The following is a 25,247-nucleotide window of genomic DNA, read 5'->3' as shown; positions in this document are numbered from 1 at the left end:
GGCCAGTCTTTGGGAAGTTACTTCGATGGTCTTCAATTTGGTGTTGGTGTTTCTTCAGGTGGTGAGGCAATTCTTCATGCTGTGAATCGGTTGATTGAGGATCGTGGCTCTGATGTTGGCCTCTCTATGTTATTAGTTGATTTTCAAAATGCCTTCAATCTAGTTGATCGTACGGTCATGTTACGTGAAGTTCGCCGCCTTTGTCCGAGCATTTCTCGGTGGGTTGAATTTTGCTACTCTAATCCAGCCAGATTGTATTATGGGAACCACACATTATGGTCTTCTCAGGGGGTGCAACAGGGTGATCCCCTTGGTCCGTTGCTTTTTGCTTTGGTCTTACAACCCTTGGTTTCTAAAATCAGAGATAATTTTGAGGTTTGTCTTCAGGCGTGGTATTTGGATGATGGCACAATTATTGGGTACACTTTGGTGGTGGGGAAGGTTTTGCATTTGATTGTGGAGGATGGGCCTCGTTTTGGGCTACATCTCAACGTTGAAAAAACAGAAATTTTCTGGCCTACGGAGGACCCTCGCAGCAGACAAGTAGGTGTCTTTCCTCCTAATATTGCTCGGCCTTTAAATGGTGTTAAGTTGCTTGGGGCCCCCGCAAGTTCCGATCCTGGTTTTAGTAGTGAACTGGTGATGCAAAGGGTGACCAAGTCCATTGCGCTTATGGATAAGGTTGCTAAGCTTGATGATCCTCAATGTGAGTTGTTGTTGCTTAGGGCATGTACGGGAGTTTCTAAACTCTACTTTACCTTGCGTACTTGTCCTCCTAGTATATTTGAGGAGGCTCAACGCGCTTTCGATGGAGCCCTTCGATCTTCCTTGGAGCGTATTGTTACTGCTTCAGGGCCTGGGTTTGGTGATTGGCAGTGGCGGCTTGCCACCTTGCCATTTGCATTTGGAGGGCTTGGTGTTTATTCTGCGGGAGATGTTCGTCTTTATGCTTTTCTGGCTTCTCGATTACAGTCTGCTGGGTTGCAGACCAAGCTCCTACGTCATGCGAGTATTGTTGGTCTTGGTCGTGCTTTTGAAGATGCTTTGGGTCTGTTTAATAAAACGGTTGGGTTTGATATTTTAGGTAATCCGAGTGAGGTCGCTGCCCCAATACTCATGAAGAAATTGGCAGATGTTTATTTCACAAAGGTTACCGCTTCTGCAGAATCCACTTTTTCGTTATCTCCCCGACAATCGGCCTTATGGAAATCACAGCAGGGTGATCACACCTCTGCTTGGCTAAGGGCAGTCCCTATTTTGGGGTTGGGTCAGACGATGAACGCAAAGACTTACCGATGTGTGTTGTGCTACCGGTTAGGTGTTCCATTGTTCTCTATCTCGACGGCATGCTCTGCCTGTTCAAGGGTTTTTACTGGGGATATTTTCGGGGATCACGCGGTGTCTTGTGCTGGTATGGTGGGTATTAAGCATCGACATAATATTGTCCGGGATTCCCTTGTTGATGTTTGTTATCGATCTGGGATTTCAGCGAGAAAGGAGGTTGACATTGGGTTGTCTGGAGGGAACGACAGGGCCCTCAGACCTGCAGATGTGTTACTTTATTCCTGGGATTGTGGTCGCGATGTTTGTGTTGACTTGACTGGGTCTTCTCCTTTGACACAGTCTGGGCTTTCTGACTTTGTCCCTGGACGTGCTGTGATTGATGCGGCTCGTCGGAAGCGGGTCAAGTACGAATCTAGTTGTCAGGCGATTGGTTATGGTTTCATTCCTTTCTCATTTTCTTCCCTTGGGGAATTAGAGAATGAGGCTGTTTCTTTGCTAAAGCGGGTTCAGAAGAGTTCGATGGCGCAAGATATTGGTGCCGGTGCTGCTGCTCATATTTTTACTAGGATAGGTTTTGCTATTGCTAGAGGTGTGGGGGTCCAGATTGTCTCTAGGCTTCCCACTAATTTTTTGTAAGTTTTAAAACTTTTAAGTTTTTTATAATAATAATAATAATAATAATAATAATAATAATAATAATAATAATAATAATAATAATTATTATTATTATTATTATTAGCAGTGGCGGCTTGCCACCTTGCCATTTGCATTTGGAGGGCTTGGTGTTTATTCTGCGGGAGATGTTCGTCATTATGCTTTTCTGGCTTCTCGATTACAGTCTGCTGGGTTGCAGACCAAGCTCTTACGTCATACGGGTATTGTTGGTCTTGGTCGTGATTTTGAAGATGCATTGGGTCTGTTTAATAATACGGTTGGGTTTGATATTTTAGGTAATCCGAGTGAGGTCGCTGCCCCAATACTCATGAAGAAATTGGCAGATGTTTATTTCACAAAGGTTACCACTTCTGCAGAATCCACTTTTTCGTTATCTCCCCGACAATCGGCCTTATGGAAATCACAGCAGGGTGATCACACATCTGCTTGGCTAAGGGCAGTCCCTATTTTGGGGTTGGGTCAGACGATGAACGCAAAGACTTACCGATGTGTGTTGTGCTACCGGTTAGGTGTTCCTTTGTTCTCTATCTCGACGGCATGCTCTTCCTGTTCAAGGGTTTTTACTGGGGATATTTTTGGGGATCACGCCGTGTCTTGTGCTGGTATGGTGGGTATTAAGCATTGACATAATATTGTTCGGGATTCCCTTGTTGATGTTTGTTATCGATCTGGGATTTCAGCGAGAAAGGAGGTTGACATTGGGTTGTCTGGAGGGAACGACAGGGCCCTCAGACCTGCTGATGTGTTACTTTATTCCTGGGATTGTGGTCGCAATGTTTGTGTTGACTTGACAGGGTCTTCTCCTTTGACGCAGTCTGGGCTTTCTGACTTTGTCCCTGGACGTGCTGTGGTTGATGCGGCTCGACGGAAGCGGGTCAAGTACGAATCTAGCTGTCAGGCGATTGGTTATGGGTTCATTCCTTTCTCATTTTCTTCCCTGGGGGAATTAGAGAAGGAGGCTGTTTCTTTGCTAAAGCGGGTTCAGAAGAGTTCGATGGCGCAAGATATTAGTGCCGGTGCTGCTGCTCATATTTTTACTAGGATAGGTTTTGCTATTGCTAGAGGTGTGGGGGCCCAGATTGTCTCTAGCCTTCCCACTAATTTTTTGTAAGTTTTAAAACTTTTAAGTTTTTTTTTATTATAATAATAATAATAATAATAATAATAATAATAATAATAATAATAATACCATTCACAGGGTTTTTGTCAGAACGACTCTCGCAATTCTTTTTTCCCCCTTATCTTTGCCGATCAAGAACGCAACACAACCGCAATCATCCCCAAATAAAGCCTACAGCTTTAATTATATTATATCTCACCCATTTGTCTTTTTTTGTTCTTGAAGTAAATTTCTGTAATGGGCTTCTTAAATTTTGTTTGAATTCTACAAGGATTTACTTATTTTGGTTAAAATTGATCTAATTTGTTGCTTTTCTGTATTGAATTTAGCTTAAAAAATGTGGTTTTAAAAGCTTGCGTGTAAGGTGTTTGTGAAAAGTCCTCAGTGAATAGAAAAAGATAGAAAGTGGAAAAAGATGGGATCAGGGAATGGGTTTTACTCATCAGAGGAGTTAAGTTTGGATGCTAAATGGTTAATTGATCCTAAGCTTCTCTTTGTTGGTCCAAAGATTGGAGAAGGTGGACATGCAAAAGTCTATGAGGGCAAGTAAGTTTTTTTTTTTTTTTTGTATGCTTTGTTATCAGTTTACATATTTCATGTTATTTTCAGTAATTTTTGCTAATTGGGAAGATGGGATCTTATTGATTCTTGATATTTATTATGTTATAGGGATTTGGTTAAGATGTTTGATTCTATTGTTAGAAAAAGGGTTAGAAGATTAATTATTGAAAATCAGAAATAAATAAAATCATATGTTCATGTGTATTTAGTAAATTTTTTGGGCATCATTAGTATTAAGTTTGACTATTTTGATTAAATTATAATCAGTTTGCACCCGGTCAAGACAGATAATCATTGTGGACCCAATTATATTATGATATGAAGTACTCTATCTTTACTTGTATCCAAACCTGATTTGTCTTTATTGATTGTACGTATGTATGTATTTGTCCAGATATAGAAACCTTAATGTTGCAATTAAAATCATAAACAAAGGTGATACCCCAGAAGAAATTGCTAAAATTGAGAGTCGTTTTGGCCGAGAAATTGCGATGTTATCAAAAGTGAAACACAAGAATTTAGTAAAGGTAGTATCTTGATATCATCAAATCAATAACATACCATTTTGACTTTGATTAAGACTTCAATGAAACTGTTTTTGTTAATTCAATTTACTATATGTGATCACAGTTTATAGGAGCTTGCAAGGCACCAATCATGGTTATAGTAACCGAGCTTCTTACTGGTGGGACATTACGTAAATACCTGGTCAATATGCGGCCGAGGGGACTCGATATCCGTGTTTCCATTGGGTTTGCACTTGATATAGCTCGTGCAATGGAATGTTTACATGCACACGGGATCATTCATCGTGATTTAAAACCCGGTCAGTCTCCTTATTCTCTATTCATGTTACAAATTTCTTTAGGAGTGTTCATTGGTTAGGTTTACGGCTTCCCTAGTTTGATTTTGAAAGTTTTGAAGGCAAAACCAAAACCAAAAACGAACGGAAAACCGAATTCGATTTCGGCTCTGCATCGGTTAAAACCTCAAAACTCAAAAAACCTAATCTAACCAAATTAATCATAAAAAAATCGATTTTAAGTTTGGTTTTTGATTTTCAAATCGATTTATCATCTATATGTATTAATAATCTAATAGTTTTGATTTTTGGTTTTCGGTTAAACCAAAAAAATGAAAAATTGAAAACCAAACCAGATTCCGAATTTAAATTTGAAAACCTAACCGAATTCAAATTCAAATTCGTTTTTGGTTTTTTTTTTCCCGGTTTTCATTCGGTTCCGTTTTCGGGTTTATTGATTTGAAATCAATTATTGAACACCCCTAGTTCTCTTTGTTGGCTGTTAAAGTATTGAACGATCAGTATACTTAATTTATAACTTCATGCACATAATTTTTTTCTTTATTTATTAATTTTTTTTTTGTTGCAGAAAATTTGTTGCTGACAGCGGATCAGAAAACTGTGAAACTTGCTGATTTTGGTTTAGCAAGAGAAGAATCACTAACAGAGATGATGACGGCTGAAACTGGAACGTATCGTTGGATGGCTCCTGAGGTACTTTATATATTTTGACAAAACCGTGTTGTTGTGTGTTTATTATGGTTGTTGCTATTTAATATGTAATAACATTTTTTATTACGTAGCTATACAGCACGGTAACGCTTAAGCAGGGAGAGAAGAAGCATTATAACCATAAGGTAGACGCGTATAGCTTTGCAATCGTGTTGTGGGAGCTTATACAGAATAAGATGCCGTTTGAGGGCATGTCTAATCTTCAGGCTGCCTATGCCGCGGCTTTTAAGGTATACATACATGCTCTCTACATTTATTATTCATTATTTGTAATTATTATATATATACTTTTTGAAATGCATGGAAAGACCCCTAAATATGGGTCAAATCTGTGATCAATCCTTACAATAAACGATCAAGAATGAAATAACGGGTCAAGGGACTTTGAATATGCATTAAACAACTCTAAATATGGGGAAATCCAGATTTTGACCCGCACAATACCCGATCGAGAATGAAATACCGGTAAAGGGACTGAAACCGAACAATACCGGACCGGCGGACTGGATCCGTAATGTGGGGTATACCATACGGACCATTTTCACAATTTACTCTTTTTTGGTCTATCTTTTTGTTATTTTATAGATTTTATAAATAATTTTCAAGCTATACTTTACAATAATTATGTATTTTGTAAGGTTATCAGCATTTTAATACAAGGAGAGGGACTTTTATAAATGTTTTTAATTTGTTCCATTTTTATGACTTTATATATTACTCCGTATTATATATAATAATTCAATAATTCAATATAAGGTTTATATCCATATTATCCAAAATGAACTCTTGCCAAGTTTCGACAAGGCCAATGGTGGTTTTACGACTTTGGTTGAAACTTTTGATATGATTAAGTAATCCTCAAACATCGATTGTTGTATATCTTGTTAATATACGGAATTGCATAATTTTTTTTTTTATTATTATTTTTTAAATTTTTGCAGAATGTGAGGCCGAGTGCAGATGATCTTCCCGAGGATTTGGCTTTAATCGTGACATCTTGTTGGAAAGAAGATCCAAACGCTCGGCCAAATTTCACTCAAATAATACAAATGCTTCTTCATTACTTATCTACTACAACCAACTCGCCGCCATCTGAATCCGCACCCATCCCGCCACGCATGTTCAACGTCTTCATACCAGATTCTCCTGGTACAAGCACATTAATCTCAAAAGAGGATGAAACTCCAAAAACGCCCTTGAAAAACAGCCCTGGAGGTCCATTTTCATGCTTTTATCAGTGCTGTTGGTGATATAACATAAGCTACTGAATGTGTATACCGTAAACTAGGACGACGATCTTGACGCCCTCTTAGGGTACTCAAATTTTATAATTATAAGATCATTAAGAGGTCTCACCCTATTAGATTAGATATTATACAAATAATATGGAGGAACTGTAAATTATGAATTGATGAGTAAGATGAGAAAAAGGGTTGATGTTGCTCTAAAAAAATTTAAGAAGCATTGGAGAGACCCTTTATCCCCCCCAATTAACCATCTTTTTATGTCTCTTTTCAGTTTATTATCACCTTATATAAGAAGATATACAAGAGTATATTTTATATGCAGTTTTTAATGTCTCTTTTATGAGCAGATTAACTAGAAATGTAGTATTAAATCTATTAATTTAAGAATCTGAAGAATACCATATACAGAATTGCTACGGGATATCTCTATAACTCTGTCGCTACATGTAATCCCACCTTTGAAATTGTCTACGTCTTACCTCATCATACCCGTTTTAACGGCACTTGGACAAATAATTGTCAAACACGTATCGTCAAACACGTATCATCGATAGTGTTACCCGCGACGACAATGAGAGATTTTTAAAAATTATCATTGTTTCTAAGCGTAATAGTAATTGTAGGTCCGTGCTTTTTCTTTTATGAAAAACTACATTTTTTAATTCATATTTCATTTTATGATTCTATGTGTATAAACCCATATATTTACCATATATGCGATGGACATAGGTAATTCTTAGTTTTATTTATTTAAAATTTAATAATGTTAATGGAATAGTGTGTATAGTTTGTTTTCCATTTAGCGGGTCAAATGGTTGACCATAACTTACAATTTTCGTTGTAGTATTCAACGGTACGTGTCTAAATTGTCTTGAGAGTAGATTTGTTTAACAAGCTAATTGTACTTTCTAAAAGATACATACATATGAACCTTCATTGCAGGTTGTGCTACAAATACAATGACTAGCTTTATTATTAAAACATTGGAGCTGTTAAAAAAAAAAAAAAAAAACATTGGAACATGTTAACTTTTGTGTTCAATAGGTCGATTTGAAAACTTGGTAGAACATTTGAAACTTGCAAAGTATAGATATTAAATTGTGTAACTCTTTTTATATAAGTTTCAAGCTCGAACATATATAAAACTTATACGCGAAAAAGCAAATGGAGTATTTTTGTGTTAAAAAAAAAATAAAAAAAAAAAAAAAATTGAACGTCAATTGGACGATTTAATTGTATAATATTGTGGGCTTTTTCTAAAAATTGGGTTTGGGCCTTTATTATAAACCTAAGAGTGGGCTTATCTTATAAAAACAAACTGTATAGAAACCTAAATTGAATTTCTGGAAACGAAGCTTGGGAACGAGTCTCCCACGAACTCGGCAGCCATTATTTTTCACTTAGAAACTCAATCCATGGAATATTTTCCGATCAAGGTACAATTTTGATATTATGTGTACTAATTTAGCCGATCGATTTATGTGTTATGTTTTATAAAATTTAGGGTTCATTCTAATACGGTTTATTCGAGTCAACCGTTAACTCCTATGATAAAGACCTGATTCGAGATGGTCAATCTCTCAAGAATAAAAAGACTATTGGCCTAAACCACTTTTTCATTCATTCTTCAATAATAAACGAGTTACATATTTATACTAAGAAAACTAAATGGCAAGAATAAATAATTAACTGATACGTAAAGGAACTGGTATAAATTCCCTAAACATGGTAAAGCATGATCACATGCATTGCTAAATTAATCCATATAATAAGGAACATGGTTAACTACTTCAAACGTGTATGATAAGGAACATGGCTTCAAACCCCATGTATGATAAATTTTTGTTATATAGTAGTAGTTTTTTTATTTTTATTTTTTTCTAAAAAAAATTTAAGGTTCATTCTTTTTACTGTTTTTTGGGTAACAACCTTATTTTATTTATTATTTTTGTAATGAAATTAGCCCATGTATGATAAATTTTTGCTAGGCGATGTGTTTACTTTGGTTATTTTGTATATGTGAATTGAATATATAGTAGTATTAATTTGTGATAATTTTGTAGATCAAGTATAATCGAATATGCTCAAATATTTTGGCTGAGGTTGAAGGTGAGAATCTTCTATTTCTGGGGGACATTTTAACAATGGATAAAGTAAAGGAAATGGTTCACGATCATTTAAGGGTTCCTGCTGACGTTGGGTTAGATCTCTATTATTTTAATAATGAATGTCGTCGTGTGATTCTTAGTTCTATTCCTAATCCCCTACAGCAAGGTTTGGAAGAGTTGAGAATTATCGCGAGGCGTCGTCGACCAACTCAACCAACCCTGAGGCGTCAACCAACCGTGAGACGTCAACCAACCCTGAGACGTCAACCAACTCAACCAACCCTGAGACGTTCCGCGAGACTTCAAGGAATGTAATGTGCTCTTTTATGTATGGAAATGAGTTTGCAGTTGACTTTTCGTTAGTTAGAAGATAAGAGCTTCGCCTATGTTATGTGTCTTATGTTTTTACTCATTTGAACTTTGAAGTATCTAAGTCCAATAGAGTCTCTATTTGTATGCTTAATTATTCACTAGTATTATGTAAGGTTTTATTAATCTAAGCTGTTTTCTTCTTTAATCTTCATTTTCGCACTCCGTCTTCACTTTTATTTATTTATACAATTACAATAGAAATATATAACACAAATACAATTAAAAACCTATTATTTAGGAGAGGTATTGCGACTAAATATATGTTCATTTTGAGCAATATCAATACTAAGTTTTTAATCAGACATATATTTGATCTGGGAAACTCTAGTCAGGGACAACAATTAATTTAAGGGATAGCGTTATTGTGTCTCGTGGGCCCAGCATTACTAGAATCTTGGTTGCTGCTTCAACTGGGGCCCTCCCAAGTTCAAGATTAGAAACCGTAAGGGTTCTTTACATAACTGCAGTGTTGCAGAACTCAGAATTACTCAGCTAGTACTCGGGATTACTCGAAAAACTCGGTCAAAATCGGTCAAAGTCAAACTTGGTCAACATCATCCGAGTACTCCTCGAGTTGCCGAGTACTATCTAAAAAGTCTTGACTGAGTAATTCCCGAGTAGCGATTTTCGAAACCTAGCTGCATTCAAATGAAATTTGTTTAATTATGTGTTGTGATTGTGACAGGTGGCATATGCCCTGCTGGCGTTATCATGAGCGTCTGGGGCGAAAGCTCTTGAGTGGGCTAAGGAGAGTGTATCTTTGATTCCAGTTTCAGTTTCTGCTGCTACAGACATGGAAAAATCAAGATTTTTACAAGCGTCATCTGATGCAGCATCGGGTGTATATATTAAAGGGTTGACAAATCCAATCGAAGAGCTTTTGGAGGTTTGCAGACGCAATCGCATGGTCCAAGAAATCGTTCAAGAAGCTTTGAGGCCACTTGAGTTGAATATGGTCTATGTATCACCTAGCATGTATTTTTTTTTCTATTAAAGATTTTCATAAAATACATTTGATAAGTTGAATTATCATTATGATTGTCTATTGTCTATAATTATATATAACATGTTTCTATATTTTGGATTTTCAGTGTGTTTGACTGTTGGAGCTTATTCTAAATGGCTTGATGCTGCACCAAATGGACTTTCTTTTTTGCCTTCGGTCATCATCGATATACTTGTACGTGTCATGATTCTGTCCGAAGATTCTGCTGCCGCTACTGCATTGGCGTTCAGACATATCTGTGATGGTAATGTTTTCCATTTTTTTTTGACAAAATTACATGGGGGGTCCTGTGATTTGTTCATGGCATCAAGTGGAGTGAACCTGGAGAGTCACTGTACTTTCATTTCGTTTCATGGGGGGTCCACTAGCCTAACGGCTGTCACTTTTTAACGTTTTAAACCCTCACATGACTTGCACATGAGGGTATTTTCGTCTATTACCGTATACTTCTCCTTTAAAGTGCACCTGCACTCATTTCTATTAAAACCTTCGCTCATTCACTCAGTATAAATAAATAAATATAAATATATAAATATTACTATAAAGTAAAATAAAATTAATACTTCATAAGATAACAAACAAATCAATATTAGCAGCACATTCAAATCTAAAAGTCCATACACCTGATCAAAATCAGTAGCAGCGCCGCCACTCTAACCATACAAGGCACCATAGATTCGAGTTTACTTGACGTGGGTGAGGGATTGTTGGCTCCAGCTTTAGATCTGGCCGAGTCCCTAACATACAAAAGTGATGGTTTTAGACGAGGGTTGCATTATACGATGCTTTTCTGGCTTTGATTTTACTTATATAGATGAATCGATGGTCGCTAATGATGAATGGATGATGATGATGATGAATCGTTTGTTTCTTCACAATTATTCTGAATAATACATGATGATGAATCGATGATAATGGAAAAATACAAAGAAAGAATTGGGGTTTTGTATCGCTTGAATAATACAGGTACTACTACTCTTGTGTTCTTGAATCGATACCCCATATTTGTGATTTTGTATTGCTTGTATTGGGTTATGATTAATAAGAACAAAGGTGCAGAACTTTCAAATGTAATTGAAATTGGGTTATGTTTAATTGATTTTTTAAAGGCCTTATTACATAAATTGTAAACAAATTTCTGTAAATTTATATTCATGTAACAAATCATATTCTTTTTCGTTCTAATTTTGTGTTTGTATACATTGTTACACCAGTTGGGTTTTTCATAAATAAGTGTTGATAATTTCATGTTGCTGTACGCACAAATTGTTGTATAGTTGATTTTGTAGTGTATTTGTTGTTACTGTAATTGATGATGTAATTGTTGTCGTAATTGATCATGGTTTAAATTACCCTTTTGTTCTCATGCCAACCTCCAACTCTCTTGAAAGATTCTTAACTTCCTTTCATCACAAATATAATTATTGTTGTAGTTGATGATGTGATTGAAGTAATTGTTATTGTAATTGATGTGTTTTAATTTGGGTTTATTAGAAGATGAAGAAGTGAATGAAAAAAAGTCGGGCTCAAAGGAAATATGCGTGTGATAGAGAAGAATTGATAAAATACCAAAAATACCCTCACATGTTAAGCATGTGATTGAACTTAATGAACTTTTTAACGGACGTTAGTCCATTGGACTCCCCATGATACGAAATCATACCACAGTGACCCCTCAATTTCAAAAATTAATTTTGGACTCCGGTTGATGTTTTGAACATACCACAGGGACCCCCGATGTAATTTTGTCTTTTTTTTTATTTTTATATTTATTGTAATATGAGCCGAATCAGGCCAAGCCAACTTGCAAACACTTTGTTGTCTTCCCTTTCCTCAATTTTGTAAAAAGATATTGGTGTATTGGTGATGACCTGACTTCTAATAAGGGATGTCAGAGGTTCGATTCCCATGAGCTGCAAAATATTTACCTTTAGGTTACCCGCCCATTTCATGGGCCTTGGAGGTTGTGGGTGTCTTGCCTTCGAGCCTCACCCAAGGGCGTTTTACCACACGCGATGTTCGTATGGATTCGCCTTGGGGGTTTCCTCCTGATGGGCGATAGGTTTAAATCACCGACATCACGTTCAGCCCCCGTTAGTGACTCTAACCGTCGCTAAAAGAAAGAGGACTAGAAGAAAACCATTAAATAATTTAGTGCAAAGTTTGGTGTTGCACCAAATTTAGTGCAAAATTCCAAAAATATGGTGTACACATAAAACTCACTTTTATAGTATAGTTGTTGGAGTTCAAAATATACACCAAATTTACAATTTTGGTGCATACATGGGCGACGGCTTTGGGAGGTTTTATGCATTTCTTATACTTGCTTGACCCATTCAAGCAATTTACATTTTGGCTATATTTTGTTAACTAGTTGGATGAAAAGTCAGATCCATCCATATAACGATAAACTGCCCCAAAGTTGCCACTTCTACGAGTATGAAATAAAGCTATCACTCGACTAATGTAAGGTATTGGGAAATGATATCTTACCAATGAAATCTCTTCATAATGAAGTCATATGGGCACAACTGCAAGAACGTAGCATAATCTATATAACATGAATAAGATCTTAGAGTAGCATTAGTAGTTCAACATTGTCTTTAATTCTGTATTTTATTATGCAGTAGCCAAGATTTGAACTTTGTACCTCCAATTTCACAATTCTCATCTTAATGTTGATATACCACTCCAATAACCCTTAGTGGTTAAAATATTTCAGATTAGCTATACAAAGTTGAATTCAAGAAGATCAAGGTACACTCTCTTATTGTTGAAGAATCTCACAAAATAAGACCTTTTTCATCCACAAGTATAAAGAAAATGACACAAGTCCATTTAGAGAATAAATATACTTACAACTGGCAATCGTGATTTAATTGACATTTGAAATATTTACTAGCCTGATCATCTTCGATATCAATTTAAACAAGCAGGCCGTCGATAGCCATCGATAAATATAAAAACAACCAGAATTTGGATGCTCGTATACCATGAATAATTCAGGAGATGATAGTTTGTCTGAAGTTAACTTTTTCTTTTAACACTTGTTATTTTCATAATAATAGTTCGCAAATGAGACTCTTGTCCTACATCCGGAATTAGTTGCAGCAACATCTCAAGAGTAGTACATCGGGCATGAAACCCCGGTTGATCATTTCCTCCAAAAGGATTTCTGCCTCTTCACACTCGTTTTTCCGCAACAACTCTTGAAGCATAACATCAAAAGTGACACCATTTGGCAAACAACCAATCTCTTCCATCTTTGTAAGAAATCCTTTTGCTTTATCAAAATAGCCCTTTTTGGCAATGCAAACGTATCATCAGTGTGTAAGTCTTAACATTTGGCTTCGATCCTTTAAACAAAAGTTCATCAAATAAATTCATAGCTAAGTGAGGCTTCCCACATTTGCTAAAACCATCAATTAAGATATTATACAAAACTACATCGTTCGTAAACTCATTGGTTCCCAATGAACGAAACAGAACCAACGCATCAGAACACTGGGAGTTCGTGCACATTCCATGCAACAAGATACCGCAAATTACTATGCTTGGAGTTACACCTTTAGTTTGCATTTTATTAAAGAGTTCTCTAGCAGCTAAGGGATTCCCTGACTGAAACAAACCTTGCATCAGAAAATTGTAAGTAAACCTATCAGGAACTAAACCCTTGTCCTTGGATTTCTTGAAAAAAGATTCACGGCTTCATCGATTCTTTTCTTCTTGCAAAACCCATTAATTAAGCTGCTATAGGTAATAATAATCGGCAATATATCATTTCTTCCATTTGATCAAGAACTCTTTTGGCTTCATCTAATTCACCACGCAAACAGTATCCGTCAAGTAGTGAACCTTAAGTGATTACATGTTAAAATACAATGCAAATTTAGAATAATATGGAATTAGTTAATGTATATGGGTAAAATATCTTTATATTAATATGTATATGAAAAATATCTAGATATTAAAATGTATAGAAAAATCTAGATATTTATATGTGTAAGAAATATCTAGATATTTATATGTATAAAAATATCTAGATATTTATATATCCATGGAAATATCTAGTTTCTAGAAACTTCCATGGAGTAGTATAAATATAGGTGGTGGGTTCATTTGTGTAAGGTGTGAAGTAAGTTGTGAAGTTGTGAGAGTGAAATAAGAAGTGAGTTGTGAAGAAGAGAAGAAGAGTGTGAGTTAGCGAAAGTAGAGAAGAGAAAGCTTGTAAGTAATATTGTAATTGTAATTTAATATAAGTGTTTTTGTTAAGTTTCCCGATCAAGCCTTAGTTTGTGTTTAAATTCTTAGTGCACTTTTGTTGTTCTTATTATATGGTCAGCTCTGCCGCCTAAGTAATACATGGTCGGTTATACCGCCTAAAGATATATGGTCGACACTGTCGCCTAAGTACATTGTGCACTAAGGATTTATAAAATTAAAGGCTAACCAACGTCAAAGTGTTGGTGTAGTGAGTCTAGTATAGTCTAGGTCCTCTATAGTGGGTGTGTTGGGCTCGTCGAAGCTTCCAACAATTGGTATCAGAGCGGGTCGTTCGGGATCATTTCTAGTGGAGGAAATCGGTAAACGTTTACATCGACTTGTTTTCACCAAGGCTCTAAGGGAGATTCTGTCGGAGCACAGTTAGGAACTGTGAAAGCTCATCGGTCAGGGACCAAGCTTATTGGACGTTGGACGTCATGATGGCAGATCTTGCAAGTACGAGCAGTGGTATCAAGAGTCTCAATAACCACAACTATGGTTATTGGCGGACTTGTATAGAATCCTACCTACAAGGACAGGATTTATGGGAAATAGTTGCTGGCAGTGACACAACGCCTCCACCGAAAGAAAATGCCGAAGCCTTGAGAAAATGGAACATCAAGGCCGGGAAGGCTTTATTTATATTGAAGACTACAATCGAGGAGGATCTATTGGAGCACATCCGTGACGAGAAAACACCAAAGGCAGCTTGGGAAACTTTTGAAAAGTTATTTTCAAAGAAGAATGAAGCACGCCTCCAGCTCTTGGAAAATGAGCTCGCAGGTATCTCACAAGGAAGTCTATCTATTTCTCAGTATTTCACCAAGGTGAAATCTATTTGTCGTGAGATATCTCAACTTGCTCCTGAAGAGAAAGTGAGTGATGCAAGGATGAAGAGAATTATCATCCACGGCTTAAGATCCGAGCATAATGGATTTATAGCCGCTGTGAGAGGATGGCCTACTCAACCATCATTAATAGAGCTGGAGAATTTATTGGCTAATTAAGAGGCATTAGCCAAGCAGATGAATGAAGTAACCATAAAAGACGGAGAAGATGCACTCTTCACAAATAAGAAGAAAGCAACATCTCGAAAACAAGAGGCGATGAAAGAAAGTAAGACATATGGGTGGAAGGGTCACCCAAAATCAAAAGGCAACGCTTCAGGGGGAGCTCAACAAGGAAGAAGAGATCATCGCCAACAATACGGGGAAAATGATAAGAGAAAGAATGGTGAATGCTTCAATTGTGGCAAGAAGGGTCATTTTGCTCGAGAATGTAGATTCCCCAGAAGGCGAACTTTCGAAGGAAATGTGGCCACCGCAAGAGATGAGAAGAAAGAGGTCACATTCGAAGCAACCATTAATGAGGAAACATGGGATGCAGAAGCAGGACTCTCCGTTGAAGCTGACATGGATGATCAAGCTCTTGCAGCAACCTTAAAGTCAAAAATAAACTACAAAGATGATTGGATCATTGATTCTGGGTGCTCAAATCATATGACCAATGATGAGACGAAGCTGCAAGAAATGGAGGATTACAAAGGAAAGAGAGTCGTGTTGACAGCCGACAATTCAAGGTTGTCTATTTCTCACATTGGAAAGACAATAATTCCAAATGAAGGCGACTCTCATAAGCTCCAACTCGAGAAGGTGTATCTTGTCCCAGGCCTAAAGAAGAATTTACTGTCAGTACCACAATTGACAGCAGAAGGGAACTATGTGCTCTTTGGACCAGAAGATGTGTCCGTATTCAAGAGAGTAAAGGTGGTTGGCAATCCAGTTATGCATGGAAGAAGAATAGAATCGGTCTATGTATTATCTGCTGAAACAACTTATGTGGATAAGACTCAAAAAAATGAGACGGCTGATCTTTGGCATGAACGTCTTGGGCATGTGGGCTACAACAAGTTAAAGGAGATGATGGTAAAACACATAGTAAATGGGCTTCCTCAAATTGATATCCGAACAGATACAATATGTGCTGGATGTCAATTTGGCAAAGCTCACCAATTGCCATTCAAGGAGTCAGCGCATCAGTCCAAGACACCACTAGAGCTCATACACTCAGATGTTTTCGGCCCAGTGAAACAAACATCACTTGGAGGTATGAAATATATGGTGACATTCATTGATGACTTCTCAAGGTATGTATGGGTTTACTTCATGAAGGAAAAGTCGGAGACTTTTCAGAAGTTTAAAGAGTTCAAGAAGAAGATAGAAAGTGAGCTCAATAATAAGATTAGGTGCTTACGCACAGATAATGGAGGAGAATATTTATCGACTGAGTTCAATATGTATCTTGAGAAGCACAAGATCAGAAGGCAATTAACTTGCCCTAATACTCCACAACAGAATGGAGTGGCAGAACGTAAGAATCGTCATCTTGCTGAAACTTGTCGAAGTATGCTTCATGGTAAGAATGTACCAGGAAGATTTTGGGCCGAATGTATGAGGACGGCTTCATACGTGATTAACAGACTCCCGCAAACAAAGTTGGGATATATTTCACCATATGAAAGATTATGGAAGATCAAGCCAACCGTCAATCATCTCAAGGTTTTTGGATGTGTATGCTACGTCTTCGTGCCAGATCATCTCCGAAGCAAATTTGATAAGAAGGCAATTCGATGCATTTTTGTAGGTTATGATGAATCAAGAAAAGGATGGAGATGTTGTGATCCAAATACTGGAAAGTGTTATACTTCAAGAAATGTGGTATTTGATGAAACGTCTTCATGGTGGTCACCTCAAAAGATAGAGCTTCCAGAATCTCATGGATTAGAAGAAGGTCCAGAAGAAAAAGAAGAACATAAAGAGCACATATCTGATCCAATTAAAGAAGGAGATGGATCGTACTCTAAGGAAACGAGTCCATGGAAAACTGGGGTACATCAATCTACATCCGAAGAGGTTCGTCCAAGCCAAATGGATGCCGAGGAGCACGTGCAAGAATTACGGAGATCAACAAGGTCGAGGAAACCTAATCCGAGGTATGCCAATGCTGCTGATGTGGATGAATCAATACCTATTGAGCCTTCCACTTATGAAGAAGCAGCACAAAGTCAAGAATGAAAGAAAGCGATGGAAGAAGAAATTAATGCACTAAAAGAAAACCAGACATGGAGTTTAGTTCCAAAGCCAAAAGATGTAAAACCAATATCTTGTAAATGGGTTTACAAGGTGAAGACTCGATCAGATGGCTCCATTGAAAGGTATAAAGCTCGACTTATTGCTAGAGGTTTTTCTCAACAATATGGGCCGAATTATGAAGAAACGTTTAGTCCAGTGGCGAAGATCACAACAATTCGAGCTCTACTAGCTTTAGCTGCTAGCAAATCTTGGAAGCTGTGGCAGATGGATGTCAAGAACGCTTTCTTACATGGAGAACTTGACAAAGACATTTATATAGATCAACCAAGAGGCTTTGAGAACAAAATCCATCCCGAGCATGTCTGCAAATTAAAGAAAGCACTATACGGCTTGAAGCAGGCTCCAAGAGCTTGGTACGGGAATATTGGCGAGTTCTTGATACAAAGTGGTTTCACAGTTGCTCCTTCAGATTCTAGTTTATTTGTGAAACAAGATCAAGGAAAACTAGCCATAGTGCTAGTATATGTGGATGACTTAATCATCACGGGAGATCACTATGAGGAGATTCAAAGAACAAGAGAGAATCTGTCTATCAGATTTCATATGAAGGAGCTTGGAGAACTCAAACATTTTCTTGGACTCGAAATAGAGCAGAAAAGAGAAGGATTATTTCTGGGACAACAGAAATATGCGCGAGATCTTTTACAAAAGTACGGAATGCTTAATTGCAAACCTATCTCAACTCCGATGGATCCGAATACAAAACTACGAGCAGATGAAGGAAAAAGTCTTCAAGATGTTACCATGTATCGAAAGATGGGCGGAAGTCTTATTTATCTCACACTAAGCCGGCCAGACATATCTTATGCAGTTGGAGTGGTTAGTCGATACATGAGCAATCCGAAGAAGCCTCACCTTGATGTTGTACGACGCATCTTAAGGTATGTTAAAGGCACTATTAACTTTGGTATTTTATACAAGAGAACAAAAGAATGTCACGTGACTGGATATTGTGACGCCGATTATGCTGGAGACTATGATACACGACGATCAACAACTGGATACATGTTTAGTCTTGGATCGGGAGTAATATCATGGTGCAGCAAGAGACAACCAACTGTATCCTTATCAAGCACCGAAGCAGAATATCGATCGGCAGCATCAGCAACACAAGAAATTACTTGGTTGAAGCAGCTAATGGAAGATCTTCATCAATCAACAGATTATCAAGTAAAGCTTTTCTGCGATAACTTATCAGCTATACGTCTAGCAGAAAATCCAGTCTTTCATGCGAGAACAAAACATATAGAAGTGCACTATCACTATGTTCGCGAGAAGGTCCTTGAAGGGGAGATCAAGATGATGCCAACAAAGACAGATGAACAGGTTGCAGATATATTCACCAAGAGCCTAAGTAAACCGAAGTTTACAAAATTCAGAGAAGCACTTGGAATGGTCTGCAAGACATCGTTGGAAGAAAATTTGCATTGAGGGGGAGTGTTAAAATACAATGCAAATTTAGAATAATATGGAATTAGTTAATGTATATGGGTAAAATATCTTTATATTAATATGTATATGAAAAATATCTAGATATTAAAATGTATAGAAAAATCTAGATATTTATATGTGTAAGAAATATCTAGATATTTATATGTATAAAAATATCTAGATATTTATATATCTATGGAAATATCTAGTTTCTAGAAACTTCCATGGAGTAGTATAAATATAGGTGGTGGGTTCATTTGTGTAAGGTGTGAAGTAAGTTGTGAGAGTGAAATAAGAAGTGAGTTGTGAAGAAGAGAAGAAGAGTGTGAGTTAGCGAAAGTAGAGAAGAGAAAGCTTGTAAGTAATATTGTAATTGTAATTTAATATAAGTATTTTTGTTAAGTTTCCCGATCAAGCCTTAGTTTGTGTTTAAATTCTTAGTGCACTTTTGTTGTTCTTATTATATGGTCGGCTCTGCCACCTAAGTAATACATGGTCGGTTATACCGCCTAAAGATATATGGTCGACACTGTCGCCTAAGTACATTGTGCACTAAGGATTTATAAAATTAAAGGCTAACCAACGTCAAAGTGTTGGTGTAGTGAGTCTAGTATAGTCTAGGTCCTCTATAGTGGGTGTGTTGGGCTCGTCGAAGCTTCCAACATTACATATGTATGTAGACCTTGTCATACCATTGCTTTCACAACAAGCTTTGCATCTTTTACGGATCCTTGCTTGCAAAAAAAGTCCACCAAGAAAGTGAATGTTTCAACTCTTGGAAGAACTCCCTCCTCCTCCATACGTATCAACATTCTTGCAGCCTCATTCTCTCGACCAGAGTTACGTAGACAATGAATCAAGGAGTTGTAAGAGATGACATTTGCTTTGACACCTTTATCAATCATTTGGGTGAAGAGTTCGAGAGCACGATCAACCATCTTGTCTTTACAAAGGCTATCAATGATCATACTGTAGTGATTCACATTGAGTTTGCACGAGCCTCATTCCATGAACTTTAGCAATTCAAGTGCCTTGTTCGTATGCCCTACCTTACAGAGGTCGTTAATCATGGTTCCATAAGTGCTGTAATCAGGCTCACAAATATTCTCTCTAAACAGTTTCTTGAATAACTCAACAGCTTCAAATACTCTATCCCCAAGAACAAGCCCGTTGATGAGAGTAGTGAAGGTGGTCAAATTAGGTGGATGACCTCGCTTAAAGACAGTCGCTAATAGAGCAAAACCATGAGTCACTTGATTAAGGCGGCAATAGCAGTTAATACAAATGGTGATTGTATAGATATCAGCAATACCCAACAAATTAATTTTCTTGATTAGTGAAAGAGCAGTGGAATAATGTTTCATCTTTACAATATTAGTAATCAACTTATTAAATTCGATAATGGATGGTTTGAGGTTTTCTGTAAAGCATTTTATCAAAACAGTTGGAGGGCATCACTGAGCTTGGTGACTTTGGTAGCACTGTACGTAGTCTTGGTTGAGTAAGAATAGTAATCACTCCAATAATGAGGATTAAGAATGAAGAAGTCTGGAAATAGAAGAAAGGTGTTAAATTTACCAAAATGATAACGAACGAATGGGAATCTTTGGCAGATCATTATTGTATTATTAGTTATTTTTTTCTGTTTCTTTTTTCTTTATGCAAGGAAGAATATTTTGCAGTGGCTTGAGTAGGGGCGGATTTATGTGGGAACCGGGGCGGTGTGGGGAAAGGGGGGGTGGTGGTGGTGGTGGTGGTGGGGAAGGGGGGGTTGGGGTCCGCTCTAGTGGATTTTCAATTTTCAGTGTAAAAATTTTAGATTTTTCGACTTTGTCTCCCGTGGATTATTTTTTTGGTCCCAAAACTTTCAAATTTTGCCTAAAATTCTTCAAATTTTGCTCCAAAACCTTCAAATTTTGCCTACAAACCTTCCTATTATTCTTATTAGTGAAACTTTTCTTCCAGGCCCGTGGTTTTTAGTTTTTACCCTATTGGAGTTTTCCACGTTAAATCTCGGTGTCCCTTTATTGTCGCTATTTTCAATTATTAGTAGCGGTTTGGTATAATTCGGTGTCTCTTTTCTTAACAAGTGGTATCAAGAGCTAAGGTATAATATCTAGTGTGTATTAATCTACTTATCATATGCTCTGTGGTTGCCACGAGAGTAGATCGTCCACATCAGAAAATAAGTAAGATTATTTTCACTCGATAAAAGTTCTCAGGTACTATTTCTCATAATAATAGTATTGTCGAAAAGAAGATTGTAATTATAGAAATGTCTACGGAATTTGAAATTGAAAAGTTCAACAGGAGTAACTTCTCGTTATGGAAACTAAATATGAAAGTTATTCTGAGAAAGGATAAGTGTTTAGCGGCCATCAGTGAACGGTCATCTGAGTTGACTGATGAAAAATTGGAGGAGATGGACGGTCAAACTATCACAAATCTTCATCTGGCACTAACAGATGACGTTTTATCTAGCATAGAAGAAAAGAAGACGGCGAAAGAGATTTAGGATCACCTCGTAAAATTGTACAAGACCAAATCACTCCACAACAAGATATTCCTTAAGAGAAAACTTTATGCGCTACGTATGAATGAATCTACTTCAGTTAATGGGCACATTAATTCTTTGAATACTCTATTTTCTCAACTCGCTTCATTGAGTTGTGATCAAGCATATTTTCACGGGGTCAAGGTGAACTTACGCTTGAGTGCATAGTAGGGTTTAAGGACTAACAACATTCGGACCTCCGACACTTAGTCGTGGATAACCCACATCGGTATCGTTTTGATTCCGACAGGGTGGCCGGTTTTGAGAGTCCACCAACAACCTAGCATACGAGGTTGAGTGGCCCAAAAGACATGAAGGTTTTGTAGTTTGATACATACCTGAAAGTCTTAGAGATCGTATGAAGCTTTGTTCGTACGACGAAGATTTGTATGCTATGGTTATGTATGAGTAAACGAATGAATGTGTATATATCTATGGTTTATGACCTATGTATTTATAGGCTCATGAATTAGGGTTTCGGTAGAATCTCTTCCCTAATTAAATGCAATCTTATCCCAACTAACTTTCGTTATTTAAGGAAAAGAATCTGAATTGATTATACCATACATTCTTCTAGAATGTATGGACCCTTATGCAAGTATACGAATCTCGCATAAGATGGTATAGGCGCATATAGTGCGGCTATACCTGTGCCATATCTCTGACATGGCAATTTACGTGCGGTTTATGTGACGACCCGGAAATTTCTGACTAAATTTAAACTTAATCTTTATATGATTCCGACACCATAAGCAAAGTCTGTTAAGTTGAGTATCAAAATTTTTGAACTGTTTCATATATTCAATTGACCTTCGACCAATTCCGACGATTCACAAACAGATAATTGTAAATAGATTTGTGTGTATTTAAATATATATGTATATATAAATATAATAATTTGGAAATATAACTTTAAATATTATATGTCATTGTTATTAAAATTAATTATGTAAAATAAAATAAAAATACGATATTATGATAATTATTATTTAAAACAAATCTATATATATAAATAGAGTATATTAGATATATATTTTGTGATTTCGAATCTATTTAGTAAACGACGGTAACACTCAATTGCCATTCGATGGATATTAAACCAGTCTAATGCGAACTTATATAATTTTAAAATAAACGGTGATTCGAAAATGAGTTCTATAGACTTAAGGCTTACTAAAAATGTATTTAAGATCTAGTTATTAAATTTTAAAACTTTTTATATTTTACTTAGGGTTGGGAGCGAGTAATTAATGTAATTTTTATTTAATAGTTATTGACGGAATTTTATACCATAATGACCAAAATAAATAAAAAAATTTAATTTAAAAATATGGGAATTTTTCGAAGGTTTTTATCCGCCACTGATTAGCGACGAAGTACGAAATTCAATCCGAAAAGGGCGACGACTAACAATTGACACGTTTCTTTATTCCTTATCTTAACTTTATAATTAATCAAAGATTCATACTGTTTATGATTGGTTTCACTGTGGTTGATTGGTGAATGATTCTTTCCTTGAATCAATGTTTTTATATACAATATACATATACTTACTTATAGAGATGAACCACTACCACACCCCCTTAAATAATCTGTCACCCACTCTTTCTACGTTTGTATATTCTTTTCTGTTTCCAGCTAGACATATTCCACTAACAATCCATAACCACAACTAATTCATCATCACTATCTATCTTTATCAATCTAATTATATTATATATATAGATATACATATACAACATTTATGATATATACATATAAATACATGGAGAGTTTTGAGATGAAGAACCCATTGACCACTAAACCATGCTCGATCACCACTTCATTCGAGAACAAACACCACAACCATAACCCATCAAGAATCATCTTATTTTCTTTCTTCTGTTTCGGTTTTAGTCAAGCACGACACAACAACCATACACAAATCATTACCATCGTTACCATAAACCTCCTTTCTCTCCTTCTCCCTCTCTTTTCCCTTGCTTCATGTCAAACAAAGAACCTTCATACACACTATCTTTCGGTTGTAATCAATTCTTTTTATTGTTGATGCTACACGATGAAGACACCACAAAACCAATTAAATCAAACTCAAACATGAGTCTTGTTGCTTCTTGTTTTCGTTTTTCTACTTTCTTCGATCATAAAAACATCATCATCTTCATCAACCTCACGAACACTAACTCATATGTTACTTAGTGTTTCTGTCCACACACCTTCGAAAATCACCACGGAGAAACCACCACTTCACTCTATATAATATACATACATATTCATATATGATTCAATAACAAACACTACCACCATCTCTTTCTATCTTTCCTGTTTTTCTTCAAGAACCCGTCACAACCAAAACAACCCACTTCAATCACCTTTTGGTCGTTGTTAACATTCGAAAGATTATAGGCCACCACCAAACCACTGTTTGCTACTGCATTTCCTTCTGATTTTCTGGACAACCGAAGAACCACAACACTCATGATCATCATCTCAAATAATGTCAACTGTTATCTGTTCCTTTCCTGTCTCTTATTTCATTTTTTTCTGTTCGAACCCAACAAGAATTAAACACAAATGGTTGAATATTTTCTGCTAGCTGTACGACTTGTTTTCCACTCAAAACCCACATGAAAGTTCATCGAATGATACAATTGTTATGGTATTATATTGCGTACAGTATGGCCGATAATTCCTTTTATTTCGTTAAAGTCTCCTGATGGTTACAACGTTCCTTTTAATTGTTAATGATTTTGGGTATTAACAAACAAAGTCATTGACCTTTTTCATTATTGGCAGACAAGAATTAAGACACGTACCCTACTGATTGTTGTTGCTGCAAACTGACGTCTGTTTTCTATTCTATTTCGGGTGTTACTTGGGCCAATGAGGTCGTTCTCTTTTTATTGGGCCATCACAATATTTTTTTTTAAAACCGTGAACTAAATTATTCTAGTGGGCCGATTATGGGTTGTAAATAATGATCGAGCCTGTTTGATGATGATAAGGTTGATGATAATGATATTGATCGTATGATTATGATAATAATTAGAAAATGGTTAAGACTATGATTATAATTATGATTGATGAGGAGTAAATCAAAAGACGATGAAGATGTTAGTTCTTGATGATGAAACCGAGGGTTTTAGGATGATAATAGAATATGATGATGATGATAATCCATAGAATTATGATATATGATGATGTTAGATTAAGATTATGATAATAGGATTTGATGATAAGTGGCGTAAAGTTTTGATGGTATAAACAACGTTGGTAATCTATTAATGATTCATTGACATAAATTATAATGTTAATGGTATGATAACGATGTTGTTTCGGTTATAAATGATGATAAAGTATGGTGGTGTTTTCGAATGATGATGATGACGGATGTATGATAATAAATGAGGCGAAAGGATAACAATGATCATGGTGTATTATGATGATTATTATTATGATCATGATATGATTATGATTATGAGGATTAGATGATGTTATAAATGGAAGATTGATTAAGGATGTTATCGGGTTAGCGGGACGTCGCGGGTTCAAACCCGGACTTGGGCATTTTTTTAAGGGCTACTTCTTTGAGGTAGTTTACTTGTTACTCATTATTATTATTATTATTATTATTATTATTATTATTATTATTATTATTATTATTATTATTATTATTATTATTATTATTATTATTATTATTATTATTATTAGTATTATTATTATATAACAATTTATTGATTTACAATATAATGCTATATATATATATATATATATATATATATATATATAACTATATGTACAAATACTAATATATACAAAGTAAATATATACAACTTTAAAATAACAAAAATATTACTAAATTAAACAAACAATATATATAAACTGGTTTGATTATTATTACATGTTCATTATATGTATATATATATATATATATATATAT

At 36.0% G+C, this 25,247-nt stretch overlaps 1 protein-coding gene across 1 annotated transcript; it reads left to right on the top strand.

The window, feature by feature from the left end:
- Positions 1 to 3,131: 3,131 nt before the first annotated feature.
- Positions 3,132 to 6,742, top strand: LOC139866088 (serine/threonine-protein kinase STY13-like). The gene is made up of 6 exons (XM_071854221.1): positions 3,132 to 3,625; positions 4,035 to 4,167; positions 4,271 to 4,466; positions 5,032 to 5,156; positions 5,246 to 5,404; positions 6,116 to 6,742. Exons 1-6 carry the CDS (start codon positions 3,495 to 3,497, stop codon positions 6,422 to 6,424), a joined length of 1,053 nt encoding a protein of 350 aa, XP_071710322.1. The 5' UTR covers positions 3,132 to 3,494; the 3' UTR covers positions 6,425 to 6,742.
- The last annotated feature ends 18,505 nt before the right edge of the window (positions 6,743 to 25,247 follow it).

The sequence above is a fragment of the Rutidosis leptorrhynchoides genome, chromosome 9 (assembly GCF_046630445.1).
Source record: "Rutidosis leptorrhynchoides isolate AG116_Rl617_1_P2 chromosome 9, CSIRO_AGI_Rlap_v1, whole genome shotgun sequence".
Taxonomy (NCBI): Eukaryota; Viridiplantae; Streptophyta; class Magnoliopsida; order Asterales; family Asteraceae; genus Rutidosis; species Rutidosis leptorrhynchoides.
This window is presented reverse-complemented; position numbering and strand designations above follow the sequence as displayed.

Coding starts and splice junctions, on each gene's coding strand:
- LOC139866088 (XM_071854221.1), top strand. CDS start 3,495: ATGGGATCAGGGAATGGGTTTTACTCATCAGAGGAGTTAAGTTTGGAT. Junction 3,626..4,034: donor GCAAAAGTCTATGAGGGCAA/GTAAGTTTTTTT, acceptor GTATTTGTCCAG/ATATAGAAACCTTAATGTTG. Junction 4,168..4,270: donor AACACAAGAATTTAGTAAAG/GTAGTATCTTGA, acceptor ATGTGATCACAG/TTTATAGGAGCTTGCAAGGC.